This window comes from Zingiber officinale, chromosome 5B (assembly GCF_018446385.1).
Source record: "Zingiber officinale cultivar Zhangliang chromosome 5B, Zo_v1.1, whole genome shotgun sequence".
NCBI lineage: Eukaryota > Viridiplantae > Streptophyta > Magnoliopsida > Zingiberales > Zingiberaceae > Zingiber > Zingiber officinale.
Window position 1 is genome coordinate 131,257,952 of NC_055995.1, and position 18,858 is coordinate 131,276,809.

Consider the following 18,858-nt stretch of genomic DNA (forward strand, 5'->3'; position numbering starts at 1 on the left):
TTAGCCTCAGATGTGCCCACTGACCTAGGGAAATGGTTAATTGAAGCATAAAGTTAGTGTTTAGGGTTTTAGGTTGATTTTAAGACAGTTAATGCGGGGGGTTACATGTTGCGTTCTTGTGAAGAGCCAGATGCATCAAAAGAGAGGGAACATTAATTGCAAGTGAGATCTACAGATGCATGAAATAAAAACAGAATCATTTCCAGTTAGCTTAGCTTGTCAATGCTGTCGTAGTTTATAGCCATCGCCCCCAATGGTCACCAGTGAACAAGAAGAATTCATCTGCAAACAAACACAAGTTCAATGAACGGGTTTTTGCGAACAACGGTTATGGTTATGGCTCTTGTTGGGGAGTGGCTGGTGAATCTGGAGCTAGTGCAAAGGGCGAGCCCCTCTGTGGGTCAGACTGTAGTATGAATGCCACTCCAGTTCCTTCTAAGGCAGCTGCTGCTTCCTGAGTGTTTTCAATTCAAAGCCATAGCATGTAAGTGAATTGAGAAGACAATCGAATCTTGCATCCAGTACATTTCAGTTATGCCTGCAGCAGTGCTCACCTGTCTTTCCCTTCGGCGTTGTAAGATGGTTATGACCCAAGCCATAATGTAGCATGGCAACAGAAATCCAACGGCTCGTAACAGAAAAAGCTGAAATGCTTTTGAGACTTAGGACGAGGTAGCGAGAAAAGAAATAAAAATGGCAATCCACTCACTGATAAGTATGTGGAAGCATCTTCGACATCATGTTCATCTTCATTACCATCTGTACTAGTGATGATCATTGCATGCCTCAACAACAAAAGAGCCATCAACTACATAATTTTAGTAAAACTGCTTAGTTATACATTTATACCATTTAGGCCGATGACTAAATTTGATCATTTCACAAATACAAGTATGTCGATGTCAACAAAATAATTTTGTACAAACCAACAATAGTTCAAGAGGGTGATTTGTGTAGGAGCTATTTTTGTTTTGTTTTTATTATGTTCCTAAGCTTAGGGAGCGTTTCACCAAGTCTCAAAATTAACAGATGATAAAACATTTCTACAGCACTTATGTACATTCACTAGTTGTCAAGCACAAAGATAATGTGAAATTTTAAATAACTCACGAAGGGAATGTATGAACTAATGCTACAAGAAAAAAGAGAGTAAATATGGTCATAGTATGACAAGTATTATGGCATGCTTGTAATTTCTGTCTAACTAGCTAAGTCCAACAGAAGTAAAAAAAAATTCAGTCAATTTCTCGAAAAGGAAAAACAATGTAATATTCTTGCACTAATTATCTAGACAATAGTTTAACAACACTTCACTAGTAATATGAAATGAGGTAGTTAAAGCCTAAAATTGTGCAACAATAACAATGACAAAATTGGGGTCGCGGTTGCCCACAATTCAACTAAACAAAGAAAGTGTAATTAAAAAATAGTTAATGAACAATTTTCAAAATACTATATTTATTGGCATAAAAGCATACGTATTTCTAAATAACTAATATACCTATTACAAAGACCATTATATGTATACTACATTTTTTGATAAAGCAACGATGACACTAGATGGAGTACGAGGAACAAGTCGACAATGAGATATGCTATACTAGATAGCACAACCATCCCAAGAGAAAACTTTCTCCTAACAAGAAATTCACCAATACGAGAGAAAAGATGTAACTATGAAGGAATTTAACTATAATAACAATCAAGTCTTTATACCACTAATTAGGGTCAGCTATATGAATCCTCTTATGCTATTAGTAGGCATGATCCCCTATAATATTCTCATCTATATTTAATTAAATTTTATCCCGTTTATTATTATTAATCAAGTATTCTTTGGTCTCCTTATTTCTTATGGTCTCACATCGCCTAACTAGGCATTTATTAGTTGCCTAAGCACATGTCTATATCATCTTAAATGTCTCTCATAGTTTTCCCTCAATAAGCCCAACCCCAATTTCTCTTTAATGTTCTAATTTTTAATTGTTCATCCTCGTATGTCTAAACATTCACCTTAACATTTTTATCTCTACCTGTGTGCTCGATTCATAGCCAACATTCAGCTACATAAATCATAACAGTTCTAATTGTCATTTTATAAAACTTTCTTTTAAGCTTTAGAGGTACCTTACAATGACAAACAACATCTGGCGTCCTACATTTCAATTATCCTGCTAGTATCATATGTAAGACATCTCTATCAACCCCTTCATCCTTTTGTAAAAAGGATCAATACTTAAAGCTATTGAGTGTAGATAACTTAATATCTCATATTTTACAATTGTCTTGTTATGTCTAATATTACTAAACTTAAATTCTATATATTTTTCCTTTATTCTACTAAATCTAAAAGCTTTTACTTCCGTTCTTTTTCTCAAAGAATCAAACTTAGCATTTACTACTTCACGTATTTCATCAACCAAAACAATGTTTATTTGCAAACAAAATATAGCATAGTAACATGTCTTAGATGTGTCCAACGAACTCATTCATGAGCAGTATAAAAAATATAGACTTAGAAAGTTGATCGAAGTACTCTATCTTTATAATCATTATGGAATCTTAACTCTTGTCATTACATCCTTATACACCCTTTGCAAGAATTCAATTATAACTTGACAATCCACCTTATCTTTAAAAGGAAACATAAGATAATGCACTCATTCAATCTATGATGATCCAAAAGATCTACAATATAAACTTAAACAAACTTAGAAATCATTAAAAAGAGTAAATAATCTAACAATTGTGCCAATGTAATTCAAGTACACATCACTATAATAAAAATTCTCAAGTATCAAAACAAGCATATTTGCATATAACATATTCCCCCACGACTCTTTTCAATGAATAGGTATTATGAATAGCTTGTGAATGCATTGAGGGTTATTCCAAATGTCTTGTCCTACTCTACAATCGAATATATCAAAATCAAGTCTGGGTGTTGGATGGTTGAAAAGTCTAGAACTCAATACTTAAGATATATTTCTAACATAAAAATATCATTATAAGAACAATAAAGTTGAAGTTTGACAACAATTAATTTTTCCTTGGCTCACCAGGATAGCCAGCTATTATTTATTCTACTAGCTCAGAAATACCACATCCCATCATCATGAGGTGATTAAATTCCTCCATTATTCTTCTACAAAACAGTTCTCTTGATACAAATAATGGATCTTGACATAAGTGTATTGTATAGTTCTCTGGTAACAATTTTTTTCTTCATTTTTTTCATGTTCCAATCTTTGTCTTGCTTTTGAAGGCTCTTCAATGCTTGAGATATTCCCACAAAAGAAAAGCATGTTTAGTGAGTTTGATGGAAGCAAATCTTTGTCGTATGATCATTAAGTATGTCCTTATAATCAAACTCATTCAATGGAGTAGAGGCATTCCACATATAGACAAGGATGAAGTTATCCTTCAATTCATAGAGGTCCCACCTTGACATAAAAATATCATTAAAAATGATTAATCAAATGGGTATTCTGTCAGGAAAGAGTTTTTTCATCTCTTAATATTTGATTCCTGGCATCATGAAAGAGGTTAACTTCGTTGCCTTCAATACTTTGGCTTTCCTGCCAGAAACCTAACAAGAAGCATAATATTTGAAAATCTTTTTGTGTGCAAGGTGCCCTCAATGAAACTCAACTTATCTTCTTAACGTCATATTGTTCCACATCATGAGAATCACACCAGTGAGTCATTGTAAATTGAGGTTAGGTCGATGATGTCTATCCATCCAAACATGATTCTATTACCAAATTAACATTGGATAGAGGAGCAAACCAATATGGCACTAAGTTAACTGCTGGTGTTATACTAGATAGTTCAACCTAACAAAGGAAAGTTTTGCTCTTACGAAAAACCCACCAAGAAAAGAGAAAGGATACGACTATGAAATTCACCTTAGAGGTAGTGTGAAGGAATTTGCCTTATACAAGGGACTTGAAGAAATTTATGTTCAAAAGAAAGCATAAACTAATTCATTCATTCAAAATATCCGGATCTAAAAGATCTAGAATAAGAATTTCATAGACTTTGAAAAACTTAAAAAGCAACAAAAAAAAAAGGTATATGATCTATGGTTTAAAATTTTGTTCCATGTCAGGTGAAACGGGCAAAACGGACAAAATTTATGGTTCTACCATTGGCCCGCCGCCCAGTACCGACATTGTGGGTAGTCGCAGGGTTATGGAGGCCACCACAAGCCCATAGTGACCTCCACATGTCGTGGTGAACTCTGCAGGCCGCTAATTTTTTTAATATTTTAGATTAAATTTTTTATTTTTAATTAATATATTTTATATTTAAAAAATACCGAAACTATATCGACACGACACTATACGATACCGAAACTATATCGCTCTGGAATTGAAACCTCGATACAGGTCAAGATTTTAAATCATGATATGATCTAACAAAAATCGTGCTTGTACAACTAAAGTACCAATGTTCCCACAAAAAACAATTTTCGATACTCAAACAAGCATGCTTGCATGTTAGCATGTAATATATTTGTGATTCTTTTTAATGATTGGCCATTATAAAGCATCTTGAGTGTGCTATCCGAGGAGTTTCTCTAGTTACTGAGTCAAACTCTACAATTGGATATCAGGTGAATGAAGCTCCACTGTCATATGATTGAAAAATTGAGAAGAAGCATTGATAGCTCCCAAGTCAAACCAATTCTAATGTTTGAGATTAGACCATGTGGACAGGTTGCCTTCCTCCTTAATAAGTTAACTATAAGGATACCACAGCTTTTCTTATTGCTTTATTACTGTCATGGTGTAGCCAAAATTAAAACCATTAAGAGAAGCTCTAGACATAGATACATATGTTGCAAGGAATTCATTGTGTTCAACAAAGATATATAAGCGCTCACTAACGAAACCTAAAGAAGAGCAGGGACTTACTATTAAAGCAACAGAACGGCAAAAAACACCACCACTGTCATTAGAAACATATCCATCATATTCAGCTTCAATAAGGTGATGGTGTGCCGCTGCCATCGCTAACACTTGATGGTCATGCAAATCCAAAGCAGAACCAGTAATTAACCAGCCACCACTGTAAATGAAAGTAAGCTTAAACAAATAGGATTACAGGTGAAGTAAAATTAACAAAATTCTTAAAGCCTGTGGCTCTGATAGTACAATTTGTGAACATAACATACTTGATATCAATTGTGGACTCATCAGGTTGCACTTGTGGTGGACAAGTATACCCAGGTTTATATTGCTGTGATCACATTTGAAGCTATACAATTAGCATACTAATTTGATGCAACATAGTGCTTCTTGTATTGTAACACATGAGTACGTTGATGTCAAATGGATAAGAAGTTGCATCAGAGCGTGAAACATATGAAAGCACATTGTAAAAATCAGATAGGTTAAGGAGTTACCATAAGAAACTCAAGATATACAGCCATATCCGAGAATAATGGAACTAGACAAGATAAAGCTATTAAGTATTAACAGAAATAGTTGACATAGACCATGAATTAAAAAGATAGATTTTAAATGAACTAAGAAAAGACAAGAGGCAACCTTATATATTGAAGTAATAATGAAAAAGATGATTAGAATACCAACAAATAATACAAACAACTGAAGGAAACTGCATAGCTTTCTGCTAAATCCAGATTATTTTACTTGCTTTCAAGTTCGCCAAAACCAGCTCTCTGGTTGTATCACAACAAAAAATAATATGCATATATAGTCTGCATAATCATCAATCATGTGTTCTAAAATTTGTATCCACTTTTTTCTCTCCAGCCCTTGCATGTCAATGAACAGCTTAAAATTGTATTACAAACTTACTCAGACATCTAGCTTTTCCCCCTATGAAATGCACACATGATGAAGCTTTTATGGAGATCAAATCTCTTTAGTGTTTTGAATGAATAGAAAATCTTGTTTAAAAAGAAAATGGAACTATCTGTTCTTTTGAAGGTATATCATAATTAGAAAAAAAAAAAGGTATTAACCAAATTTAAAGAATGCCCTACACAACCAAGACTATAACTCACCTCATGGCAGATCTCACAGATTATATCACCCTTCTCATTGCACCATCGCTGCACACATGCCCTATGAGCAAACTGCAACACATCACAAATTGCCACTGATTATGGAAACAAAACAGCACAAAGCTGAAGGAACACTGACTACAGAAAGAAAGCTAATTCCTGCTACATTCCTTAACATTAACATGTTGGTAAGAGAATTAATGATAGCTAATCAAGTCACTAGTGGAAGTTTAATTGTCAAAAAAGATCAAAAGACCAAAAAAAAGTTGACTCAAAAAATCATAAGATATAGAAGTTTTAGTAAATAAATGTTAAAAATGGACACTGCTCATGTTTAAATATGCATACTTTCTTGAGTCACATTGTATGAATGTAGGGCAAATACGCATGACTGCATGAGGTGGCAAATCAATTTCCATAAGTGATAGTACATAGAGACTAAAGTGGACAAAGTAATTTAAACGCAAGTCAATTGCATCACCATCGAAGTAGATTGACATTAGTCATTTCATATTGGTGTTTATTTTACCATCTCATGCTGAAGAAATCTACATCCATCTTCAAACAATCATCTACTTCTACATTCTTGCTGGTTCTCATGATATTTGTATGCTTTCCAATTTAAGAAACTTTGCATTCCACATATTAATTAATACAAATGGCTATTGTGTATGAAAAAAAGGAAATCGAGGACAAATGTATAAGAAAAAGATATATAAGCCTACAATTATTTAAACCGGGAAAGTAACATGTTATGCCAAGACCCTATTCTACAAAATACAATCAACCCAACAGAGTGCTGAACCGGTCAGCTAAATAAACCATATAGTCCAAATAAACAGTGAATACTTACTAGAGTGAAATGATTCAGCTGATAAGATTCTGTAACTATATCAAGAATCTCAACTAACAAAGCTATAAGAGTGCAACAGATCTACGAAACCTATCTGCATATCCTTGGTTTCAGAAATCAGCAAGCAACGTATAACATTGAAACTTTATAAGCATCCCCATTATGATATAGAATGAATAGAAATTAAGAAACTTTGATTCCACATATTAATTAATACAAATGGCTATTGTGTATGGAAAGAAAGGAAATTGAGGAGATATATATAAGAAAAAATATATGAGCCCACACTTATTTAAACCATGACAGTAACATGTTATCCCAAGATGTTATACCCTATTCTACAAAAGTTTACAATCGACCCAGAGTGCTGAAATACTAAGCTAAATAAACCATATACAACATCAACAACCAACCCTTATCCCATATAGTCCAAATAAATAGAGAATTCTTAAAAGAGCGAAATGATTCAGCTGATCAGATTCTGTAACTATTTCAGGAATCTCAACTAACAGAGACATAAGAGTGCAACAGATCTATGAAACTCATCTGCTTACCCTTGGTTTCAAAAATCAGCAAGCAGCACATGACTTTAAAACTTTACAGTCCATACACTAACCAACACATGCATTCCTATTATGGTAGAGAATGAATAAAAATTCTTGACTTAAAAGAAAAACAAAACCTACAAATAGAGTCCAAAGAAATATTAACATTCATGCCTGGATATCATGAATTAGTCTAGGAAGAATTAGAATAACCAAGAAGAGTGCTGAAATCGACATCTAAAGAAACGAAATAATCTACAAAAAAAAAAAGTAGGAACCTATTGCTGAAGTGAATTGTCTGACCCAACAAAATTGTTGTACAATATCATGAATTTTGATTAACGTAGGTAGAAGAGTACAACAGCCATTGAAATTCAAGCGCACAACATTGGTTTCAAAAGTCAGTGTCAACCTATAATTTCCATGTCAACCCATAAATGTACCGGTTCACATCACCAAAGACAAAAATTAAACAAGTCAAGCAAGTCAGAATGGTATAGACGACTTTCAAGCAGCCAAAGAAAAGGGGGGCAAAAAGAAGAGAGACCTTCAGACTGCCACAGCAGGCGCAAGGGACCTCCAAGTTCTTTACATAGTCCTCCTCCTGGCATATACGGCAGTCCACCATCTGAATCAGAGGCTCCTCTTCCTCACCTTCCTCCTTGCTAGACTCCGCAACCAGGACGGAAGAAAAGTTAGAGGCAGAAGCCTCTCTTCCACTCATCGTATTAATTGTCTGCGTTGTCTTCAGCCGATCAACGTGCAACACCACATGATCCCCCATCTTCTCGCTCGGAATCCGTTTGAGTGCTCCTGCAACCCAATCCCCAATCGACTTTGAAACTCCAATGGGAATTACACTAGGAGAATTAAAACTGCATCCCGAAAAAATGATTCAAAATTTTGCATAAAGACAACTTTAGGGCAGAATAATCAAATCGAAAGGCAAAATTTTTAGAAACTCCGAGGGCGGGTGATCAGAGAACACAAACAAAATTCCACCAAAACCCAACATTTCCGCAAGGGAAACACCCAGAAGAAAAAATTGAGGAGGAGAAGAGATAGATGAGCATACCTCGAAGGAGACGGGGCGAAGGATGAAGGCGTCGCGTCGCCTCGCTGGATCAACTCGGGGCACCGGTTGGCGTGCGTTTGGGTGGAATAGGTATTTTTATTTAATACCAAGGTTAGTCATATGACAGTTTGCCGTGCACGTGTTGTGAGGGGCGCTAACTATGATAAGGAAAGACTTCCCTTCTCAATCCCTCCCTCTGCTCTCTCCCTGCAATGGCTTCCGCTGCAGCAGCCCTCTCGCCGCTCTCTCCTCTCTCTCCCTCCACCCACCCTCCCGCCGTTTTCATCTCTTCAATACTTCACATTTCTCCTCCTCCATCCGCTTCCATACCGTCCCCAAATTAGCCGCCGCGCCCAGAGACGATATAGACACTTCCTTCTTCGACAACCTCGACCCGAACGCCAAAATCACATTCGAACCCGCCGCCCCACCTGAGGGCTACGTCCCTCCTCCTGCCTTCGACGAGCTTCCCCTGGAGTCCGAGGAGGCCATCGCCGCCGACTTTGAGGAGATCTACGGTCCAGCCTACAGCGGCGAATCCGTGATCGGGAATGACATCTATGTTATGGACGCTAAGCTCAAGAAGGCTAGCGGGATTCTCGGCCGCAACAAACGGGAGAAGCCCAATGATGGCTTCGAGGAGCGGGTCGTCCAGGTGAGAAGGGTCACCAAAGTTGTCAAGGGAGAAAGCTCTCCTTTACAGCCATCGTAGTGATCGGAGACAAGAAAGGGCACGTTGGCGTCGGGGTAGGGAAGGCCAAAGAAGTGGTGGGATGCCATCTTTAAGTCCGCTGTGAACGCCTGGAGGAACATCGTGACGGTGCCAATGACCAAGTATTTGACCTTTCCCCCAGCTAATTACAGTTCAAATCATATTCTTATTGGTTATTAACCGAAATCATTGAGGTAATTGTTGGATTTTATTACATTTTTATTTTGTAATACAGGAATTTGTCATTAAGGTTTAAACTCAATAAAGTGATCTAATAGATGTTGGATTATTAGTTTGATTTAATGGCGCAACGGTAAAAAGTTGTTGTCGTGTGACCTAGAGATCACAGGTTTAAGTCTTAGAAACAGCCTATTACAAAGAATGGTAAGACTGCGTGCAATAAATCTTACCCTAGATCCCGCATTGGTGGGAGCTTCATCCACCAGACTCTCCTTTTTTTGTTATTATTGAAGGGCTGATAATGGAATCGGGTCTAAGGCTGTGTAAAGTGTTGTGGTCCCTATAGAGTTACGATAAAATCTAATCCCTACGGAAGATTAGGCTCTCTTATGTTTGCTTCTTGATTATTAGGTTCATTCGGCAACTTCAAGATCTTGCCTTTGAAGAACAATTCAGTTTTGGATTAAAGTTTATTTCGCTTCCGTTCTTTATTCTTTTGGCAAATTGCTATATGTATCGATGACAAGATCCCGTGCTGTTTGATTCTTTTATGATTCATATGCAGTAGCACAATTGGTTTTAGCTTATCCATCAGTAATTTGGCTATAATTACACAAGTAAATAAAGAAAATCCAGTTCTGTCTACTCAAAGCTTATTACACCATGTCCCTCATATGGTAAGAGTGCCATTGTCAAATAAATGTTAGGATGACCAAAGCAAACCTTGGGGGGAATTAGATGGCAACTGATACTTGGCAATCTTGCTCAGTATTTGAAATCTTATGAAAGACATATATCATGAATCATGAATGTATCATGAAATTAACATTAGTTTAATGCATTTTCAGAAAGAGGACCAGACCAATCATATATACTTTATACAGATTCTGTGATGAATTAATGCTCTTTCTTTCTCGGAGGTTTGAGATACTGCACACTGTGGAAAGAGGTTTCTAATTGCACTCCTTATATATGATACCCTTTTTGCTGTTGTTTATGGTTATAACAGGATTTTTCTCGCAGAGCTTAGTTTGTATAAATTATATGGAAAAAGTCCTCTTGTAGGTTTTTTTCGAGCATACACTTTGTTATAACATTTTCTGTCATTGTACTTTAGAGTGCTAGAGAGATTCAAATATTTGTCACCGAGTTAAAGCTGCTTAACATATTTTATGGCTATGTAAAATAATATCGATTGATTTAGGATGTACCTGGTCTAGTATATCACAATCTCTAGGTAAAGATTTTTCAAGTTCAAACATCACATTGATACTACGGTTATAGTATCAAAGTATGAAAAAGTTTGGATGGCAATTGAGTGCGCTGAAATGGCAGAAACATAAAATATGTCGCCCTAGATGATAATTTATGGAACGAAAAATAAAGCTAATGTACTTATTTTCTTTGATCAGTTTTCACCCATGAATCCTTAGAAAATCTATGATTAAGTTCTTGAGCACCGGATTTTGATGGTGAAATAGAAGATGATTTAGGATAGCGGTTAGTTTGCTACTAATTTTCTTGAGTTCCAGTAATCTACTGTGAATAAAAATATTATAATTACTTCAGCTTTACTTCATCCTCTCTTTTTAATTTGTATATATTTATTTGTTTGTTTCTTACAATCCCATTGTTGCTCGGTGGGCTTCATTAGATTCGAGAAAAATCAGACTCAGACTTACAATTTTACATAGTTATGGAACCCAAAGCCAATGACCAACTCGGTCAATAAAAGAGGTTCGACACAAAACATGAAACATGCAATTATGCTATAGTTGGATGAGAAAGTTAAATAAGCAGAACATGTTTGTTAGAAACCTACCCTGGATAGATTGTGTTTCTTTGTAAAATGTCTGTAATGTCAAATCCTATACTATTGCATCTATTTAACAGTTAATGTTGGAGTTATGTTGTTCTTTTCTTTATGCCTAAAATTAGCATCTGATTCGTTGTTCTAGTTGTTCACCGCCGGAGATTGGATGGAGATTATGGAGCAGCAAAAGTGATGCTGCGACCTTTTTCTCCTGGAACTGGTAATCACCGGTGGTGCTGTTAGAATCGTGCTGGAGATGGCCGGCGTTGAGAATGCTCTGGGAAAGCAACTGGGAAGCAAAAATGCGCTGAACAATGAAGGGTGACAGTTGCCGCAGTGATGAAGATGAGACAGTTACGAGTGGTGGCTCATGAAAGAGGAATTGTAATGGAAGAACTGTGGCAGTGAAATTTTATTATGCAAAATTTGCTTCGCCGTCCAAATGAAGTGGCATATGCCAACGATTTTCCTTAAAATACATGGTTTTTGGTTTCTATACATGATTTTCCTTTCTTGCAACATTTTCATTGATGAATTGACTTGAATTGTCTTGAGATGCATAACTCAAGATCAAATGCCCACACCTAAGTTGACACTTTAGCCTGCTTCAGACTACACCATCCATCCCCTGTATATTGCGTCCCTAATTCCATTGTCTAAAAACTTACACAAGTAAGCACGTTAGTGCAGTTGCAACAATCTTTGGTATTCATAAATTTCCAAATCTAGCTCTTGGATTCAAGGATTTCCCCACCAGGTCAATACCTAGGATCATTTCTCTAAAATTTTCGTCAAACTTCCGATCACCCTTGATCTGTTGAGATTTTTCCTGCTTAGATTTTTCGTTTAGAGTACATTTTATGGGAGACCTCATTTCCTTCATTTAAGAATACTATTCCACTCACATGGTTTGAATTAAAAAAAATTAATATATATTTCATAATGATAATGATATGATATTATCCAGTTAAAATTTTCTTTAATGTTCTAGCTGAACTTCAAATATGTTATTCCTGTAATCATAATCATAATCTTCTCTATTCAATTGAAAGTATCTGAAAATGGAATAGCAATATTTTGTGTTATTATTGTTTCTTAAAAACTTTGCTTTGTACTAATTTGAAGGTTGAAGATATAATATTTAAGAATGAAAATGGAATATAACAATTTAGAAAAAGAAATTAAGAAAAAATTAAATTTTTTTCTTATTTTTTTTCATGAATAAATTTAGATTTCTATGACCATTACAAAGGAAATCCAAAAGGAATTTAAACTTCTTTCTAGGTTAAACAAACTATTATATTTTCTAGACAATGTATGCACTAGATAATTTAATTCAATATATCTCATAAATTAAACTTGCTTTTTATTCTTAAGTTGATATCTTTGATCATAGGTTATACTAAGTGATTAGGAAGGATCTAATTATTATTAGATTGTATTTAATATTATCAATTTTATTTTTATTTACACGTTAAATAGATTAAAGTTGTACTGTTTTATTTTCTATTTGTTTTCACCTTAAAATTTAACTTTTTATCATTAATTTTATTTGCGATAATTTATCAAACAACAACATAGGTGATTATGCATTTTTCCGTATATAGTTTTAGAAATTTCTATAGGCGTTGTCGATTTTCAAAAATCAGCAAGACGAAAAATCTTTCGAACTACTTTTTTTACTATGCTATTGATTTTCAAAAATCAGCACCATGGTATTTCTGATTTTCAATTTATTTTCAAAAATCAACAACACGGTATTAATTGTGTTGCTAATTTGAAAATCAGCAACATAATGTTACTGATTTTTTAAGGTGTTGTTGATTTTTGAAAACCAGCAACAACACTATTACTGACTTAAACTTTGAAAGCCAATAACTTTTGATACGGGTTGAAATAACATAGTCTCTCTTCCTTTTTTTTACTTTTCTTCCTTTTTTTATTATTCATCCGAAAAACATTTTTATTTACTATATTGTTCATTTTTTTAGCAACACAATTGTTGAGATTCAATTAAAGTATCACATTTAAAAGATTTGAGAAAGATCATGGTTTAAAAGAATGTATGATATCTCTATTGGCTCTACCCAAGAGTAAAGTCATGAGGGTTTATGCTCAAAGTGGACAATATCATGTCATTATGGAGATGTGTGAATATCCTTTGAACACAACAAATGATATTAGAGTTATGGTCCAGACTAGATACCATGTGAGGTGATCTTAAACGAAGTTGCAAGGAGGTCTGGAACAGATCAGGGTGACCGAATGCTCGCAGGAGGTCAGGAGCATGTCAGGATGACTGGATGCTCGCGAGGAGACCCGAAACAAATCAAGATGTCCGAATGCTTGCGGATAAGACTCAGAGCAGGTCAGGGTGACCAGATACTTGTGGGTAAGGTTCGAAATAGGTCGGAGTGAGCGGATGTTCGTGGGGAGGCCCAAAGCAGGTTAGGGTGACCGGATCTAGATACTTGCGGGGAGGTTCGGAGCAAGTCAAGAGTGACTTGGTTCAAATGCTTGCGGGGAGTCCTAGAGCAGGTCAGGGTGACCGGATGTTTGCGGGAAGATCTGAAACAGGTCAAGAGTGACTGGATGCTCGCGGAGAGGCCCAGACCATGAGAGTAATGATCGTCTCGTGGTCCTTCGTTTGAGGGAAATATTGTTATGGGAACATGTCAAGAGTGGCTAGTAATGATGGTCCTTCGTTTGAGAGGAGGATTGTTGTATTCAATCAAAGTTCTACATTGGAAGGATTTGAAAAAGATCATGGGTTTAAAAGGATGTATAATATCTCCATTGGTATTAAGCCTTTTAGGTAGAGTCCAGGAGTAAAATCATAAGGGTCTAAGCCCAAAGTGAATAATATCATATCATTATGGAGTTATGTGAACATTATTTAGGCACAACAACAATGTTGCTGATTCCCGAAATCAACAACATAATATTATTGATTTTTGAAGGTGTTGCTAATTTTCAAAAATTAGCAACATAGAAAACTTTCAAACCACTTTAAACTTTCAAACCACTTTTTTTTTTTTACTATAGTGTTGATTTTCAAAATTCAACAATACTATTTTCGATTGATTTTCAAAATCAACAACATAGTATTACTCATGTTGTTGATTTTCAGTAAAACATTGTTGTTAATTTAAAAATCAGTAACACAATGTTATTGATTTTTGAAGGTGTTGTTGATTTTCGAAAATCATCAACAACATTATTGCTGATTTAAACTTTGAGAGACCATAACTTTTGATACAAATTGAATTACATGACACATAATATAACAAATTGAATCTCGTTTAAAAATCTTCGATTTGATATATTATTTATCCAATAATTCAATTTGAATCAAAAGTTATCATTTCTTAAAATTGAACTTCTAGTTATAGTAGTTACAAAACTTAACTGTTACGGTTTCATAATTGTTACTATGTGTATGCTGAATAAATTTTTAGAGGTCATAAATTTTAACTTAGATTTAATCATGAATATACAATATATCAAATCAAAAATTAAAATATTCAATTTAATATATTATATATCTCATAGTTCGATGAAGCTATAAGTTATGATTTCTTAAACTTTAAGTTATCATTAACCATTATAACTCATAATTTTGAGAGGTTTATTGTTGATAAATCTTCCTCATCCCATCCGTGTCTAACAAATCCAAACAAGGTAAACAGTCAATTTCTTATAAAATATTAACTAAATAAGCCCGCGTTGCCTTTGAAGTCGGAAAAGAAAATAAAAGCCGTCGCGTGCGCGTTACGCACGATGCTTCTTCTTGTTCGTTGTCAAAGTCGGTAAGCTCCGTCTTTCCTTCCTGCCTTCCTGATTGCCTTACTTATCACCCACCCCTTCAATCGATCTACCGGAAGGGGAATAGCAGTAGCAATGGCGAAGCAGAGTCTGTTTGATCTCGAGCGCCACTTCGCCTTCTATGGTGCCTACCACAGCGACCCCATCAACGTCCTTATCCATATGATCTTCGTCTGGCCGATCTTCTACACCGCGCTCCTTCTCTTCCAATTCACTCCGCCCTTGTTCCACCTTCCCTTCCATTTCGCCAATAGCCAGACGCCACCGCTTAATTTTGCCTTCGTCTTCGCCCTTGTCTACGCCCTCTTCTACGTTCTCATGGACAGGAAGGTCGGCTCCCTCGCCGCTGCCCTCTGCTTCCTCTGCTGGATCGGCAGCCATGCCCTCGCTCTTCGCCTTGGATTTTCCCTCGCCTGGAAGGTAAGTTTTCTAAGTTTGTTGTAATTTGATTCGTTCTTAATATCACTCTCCGTCAATGAAATTGATCTCAATCACTCTGTTTCGACCAAAGCCCTAAACAACAAAACAATATTTTATGATAATTATAACTATAAAATATTTTTTAATATAAAATCTATTGTTTTGTGCATAATTACTAATTCAATTCTCTTTGTAAAAATCTTTTTAATTGACAAAGTTGCTAAGCTGTTTAATTTTTCCTTAAGACATGATTGAATGTAAATAAACTTTTATTAATCATAATTTGAGATACCTTTTGCTGCTTGAGTCGTACTAAATCGTATTGTCGGTGATATTCTATAAACTATCTATGCATAAGGAAAAGAATTCAAACTTTTTTTTATAAAATTTAGTATCTTAAGTGCATATTGGTTTTCGAGACCATCAATATTACAAAAATGTCATGTTTTAAAATGTTTTAAGATTCAAAAATGTCATCTTACAAAAAATTAAAATTATCTTCTTACATCTTAAATTCTTTGAATTAACGTTAAAGTGAACGAATGACATGATTAACTATATAGTTGAAATAATTAGTTTAAAAAGATTTTTCAATTGAAAGTCTTATTTCATTCTCATCAAATTATTTTTCCTTTTCATTACGTGTTTTTCATGAAAATTTAATTTTACATTCATTTCATTTGCAATCTCTTCAGTTGAAATTATAAAAGATGTGAACTCATTCACTCTGTATTTCTTAGAAAAATAAATAGCACATTCTAACTAACAATTGCAATATCAATGTCCTTATTTTTATACTAACAGTAGTAACTAAAAATAATATATAGTACCAAATAATTTTACCCAATAAAAATTCAAAAATCTCATCACTAGAATCAATTAGACATAAAGCATCTTTTATTTTTGGAGTTTGAAATTTTATTGCTTTCACACTCTTAAGTCTTAATATGACTTTTTCTTACAATGGCTTAAGAGCTAAATTAGAAACATAATTCTATAAAATTTTCCATCTTTTTATAGAAGAAGAAAACAATGAGCATATATGTTTTGTCACATCAACATAGGCTATATAGCACTAGGACAGCTTAGGCATATCATAAAATACTAAATTAAGACTATTTCAATCATAAGGTGTATAAAATTTATCATTTATCAGCCCAGATGTCTGGGATCTTGAATTTATAGCTGATAATATCTTTTGTAAACTTTGTATTTAACTTTCATATTAGTCCTATTTTCATATCTTTATCCTCTATATCAAGTTTAAACTTTTTTATTATTCCTTTAACAACAACCAAGTATTATTTTACTAAGTGGAGTTGGTTTATTATACCCAGAAGCACATAAAAAAAAAAATTATTGATATATTGTCTACTTTTAAAATTTCTAAAATATACTCCTATTTTTAATTGTACTTGTTGAAATATCAATATAAGACATTTATTCTGGATGACTTATATCTAGGTACAATAAAGTATAACTTAAACCTATTTTGCTTTTTTGATTTCTTGGATAATAATAATTTTTATTTCTAATCCTAAAATATTTATTAACACATTTTTGTATGTTATGGCTAAGATAACAATTATGAGTTTTACCATGTTGAATATGTTATAAGAGTTTTTGGATTACAAGATCAAATTTTGTATTCATTCCAATTAAGCTTAAATATTCGCACTTTATCTTTATAAATATTCTCATTTGTATTACGAAATGCCAAATTATTTTCAACAAGCTTTGTAACTATAACAGTAATTATTATTAATGCATTCCTCCAATAAGCATTCTCCTTATTTGTCTGTTCTTGTAAATTGTGATTAAGTGTTTTATTTTAAAGTAATCTAATTTCAACATCAACCCAAATATTGATGTTTTTAATATGTTTATTTCTTGCTTCATGACTTCTAAGCTTAATATTAAGTTTTTTCCAATCTCTACATCCTCCGTTAATTAAATTGTAATTGATTTTTTACTAAATAATTACAATAAAAGAAAAATATTTTATCTTATTCTTAAGTGTTGTTTTAGAAGTCATAAGCACTTTAAATATTAAATTATTTAATATATGAATATTACTTGTATGTATATCATTATATTCTTGTTTGTTGATTTCTATTGATTGTTACATTTTGTGTGATTTGCACCATATGATTGGCATATACTTTTCTCTATGTAAATTTGAATTTGATGTGTTTGTTAAAATACCATATTGAAACTTTGTTGTTTCTCTTCTTGTTCTTATGAATGACAATTGACCACTTGTAGATATGGGCCTTAGCTAAGCCACAAATTGTGGTGTTTCTTTTAGACTTGTTTGATCTTTCTTCCTTGTTTCATGTTGCCCTGGGCATTGGTGATCCTCTCTATTTTCTACAATTACTACTATTTGTTAGATTTAATAGTTAACTCACTATTAGTTTAATCATCAAGTAATATGTTGGAACCTTATATGTCGCTGTAAGATTATGTTTTCGGATAAAATAATATTTCTTTACTTTTAACGTGCTACCAGAGCAAGTGAAGCCAATAACCATTTCGGTAGGGAATCTTCAATCCAAGTGGTTGGGTTTATAGTTTGTGCATATATGGTCAAGCTTCATGTCAGTTTGTATCTTGAACTTATGGACACTGTATTCCTCCCGATTGATTGTATTCGTATCGGTTAAATTTTTGTTTTATACAGGAAACTTTTATCACAAATTCTTAAATCATCTTTGGATCTAAACTGCAGAGAGTATCTATCGCACTTGATTTTATATAAGATGAATGAATGCTTTATCTCATGTGCATTTTGCACAGTTTGTTTTGGCAGCTCAGTTATTTTGCTGGACTTCCCAATTTATAGGCCATGGAGTATTTGAGGTACATTCTAGCCACTGAATTAATAAATTTGATTATTAGCCATAAATTCTTTATTATTAGTATATAATGACAGAAACGAGCACCGGCTCTTCTCGATAACCTTTCTCAGGCCTTCTTGATGGCTCCATTCTTTGTCCTGCTTGAGGTAATTACTTTATCCAACTCCTTGAACTAAGCAGGATTTGACACAGAATAATTGCCTAGTTTTCATCCAGGCACTTAATCTTATCGGATACGAACCGTATCCTGGTTTCCATGCCAACGTCCGTGCGAAGATTGAAGTAGACCGCAAAGAATGGCAGGCAAGCAAGCAGAAGAAGTCTCGGTGAATCGCAGAAACTTAAACGCACTTGTCCTGTACACCAATGAAACAAACGGTAAGCCAAATAGCAGTATGAATAATAGTCAGTGTAAGGAACACAAGGCGTATATTATTTGTGTATATATAATCATAGAATTAAACATGATAGATTTTTTTTAATGTTATAACTGAATACTATAAAAATATGGAGTTAATAAATGTATTCACTTTTTCA

General features: G+C 34.2%; 2 protein-coding genes and 1 pseudogene across 3 annotated transcripts; 2 read left to right on the top strand and 1 right to left on the bottom strand.

The window, feature by feature from the left end:
- Nucleotides 1-131: 131 nt before the first annotated feature.
- LOC121986042 lies at nt 132-8,652 on the bottom strand. 2 transcript variants are annotated; one of them, XM_042539808.1, is made up of 8 exons: nt 8,511-8,652; nt 7,983-8,248; nt 6,038-6,109; nt 5,180-5,244; nt 4,920-5,073; nt 710-808; nt 555-644; nt 132-454 (listed from the first exon to the last, which is right to left on the bottom strand). In XM_042539808.1, exons 2-8 carry the CDS (start codon nt 8,217-8,219, stop codon nt 335-337), a joined length of 837 nt encoding a protein of 278 aa, XP_042395742.1. In that variant the 5' UTR covers nt 8,220-8,248; nt 8,511-8,652; the 3' UTR covers nt 132-334. The 2 variants fall into 2 exon arrangements, with proteins under 2 accessions (XP_042395742.1, XP_042395743.1); XM_042539809.1 differs by having other exon boundaries at nt 7,983-8,310; nt 8,511-8,619.
- Nucleotides 8,653-8,670: 18 nt separating this feature from the next.
- Nucleotides 8,671-11,691, top strand: LOC121986041 (annotated as a pseudogene).
- Nucleotides 11,692-14,964: 3,273 nt separating this feature from the next.
- LOC121986043 (2-hydroxy-palmitic acid dioxygenase mpo1-like) lies at nt 14,965-18,858 on the top strand. Its single transcript, XM_042539810.1, has 4 exons — nt 14,965-15,460; nt 18,260-18,322; nt 18,396-18,467; nt 18,538-18,858. Exons 1-4 carry the CDS (start codon nt 15,116-15,118, stop codon nt 18,649-18,651), a joined length of 594 nt encoding a protein of 197 aa, XP_042395744.1. The 5' UTR covers nt 14,965-15,115; the 3' UTR covers nt 18,652-18,858.

Coding starts and splice junctions, on each gene's coding strand:
- LOC121986042 (XM_042539808.1), bottom strand. CDS start 8,219: ATGGGGGATCATGTGGTGTTGCACGTTGATCGGCTGAAGACAACGCAG. Junction 5,074..5,179: donor GAGTCCACAATTGATATCAA/GTATGTTATGTT, acceptor TTTCATTTACAG/TGGTGGCTGGTTAATTACTG. Junction 645..709: donor ATGCTTCCACATACTTATCA/GTGAGTGGATTG, acceptor AAAGCATTTCAG/CTTTTTCTGTTACGAGCCGT.
- LOC121986043 (XM_042539810.1), top strand. CDS start 15,116: ATGGCGAAGCAGAGTCTGTTTGATCTCGAGCGCCACTTCGCCTTCTAT. Junction 15,461..18,259: donor GATTTTCCCTCGCCTGGAAG/GTAAGTTTTCTA, acceptor CATTTTGCACAG/TTTGTTTTGGCAGCTCAGTT. Junction 18,323..18,395: donor TAGGCCATGGAGTATTTGAG/GTACATTCTAGC, acceptor ATATAATGACAG/AAACGAGCACCGGCTCTTCT.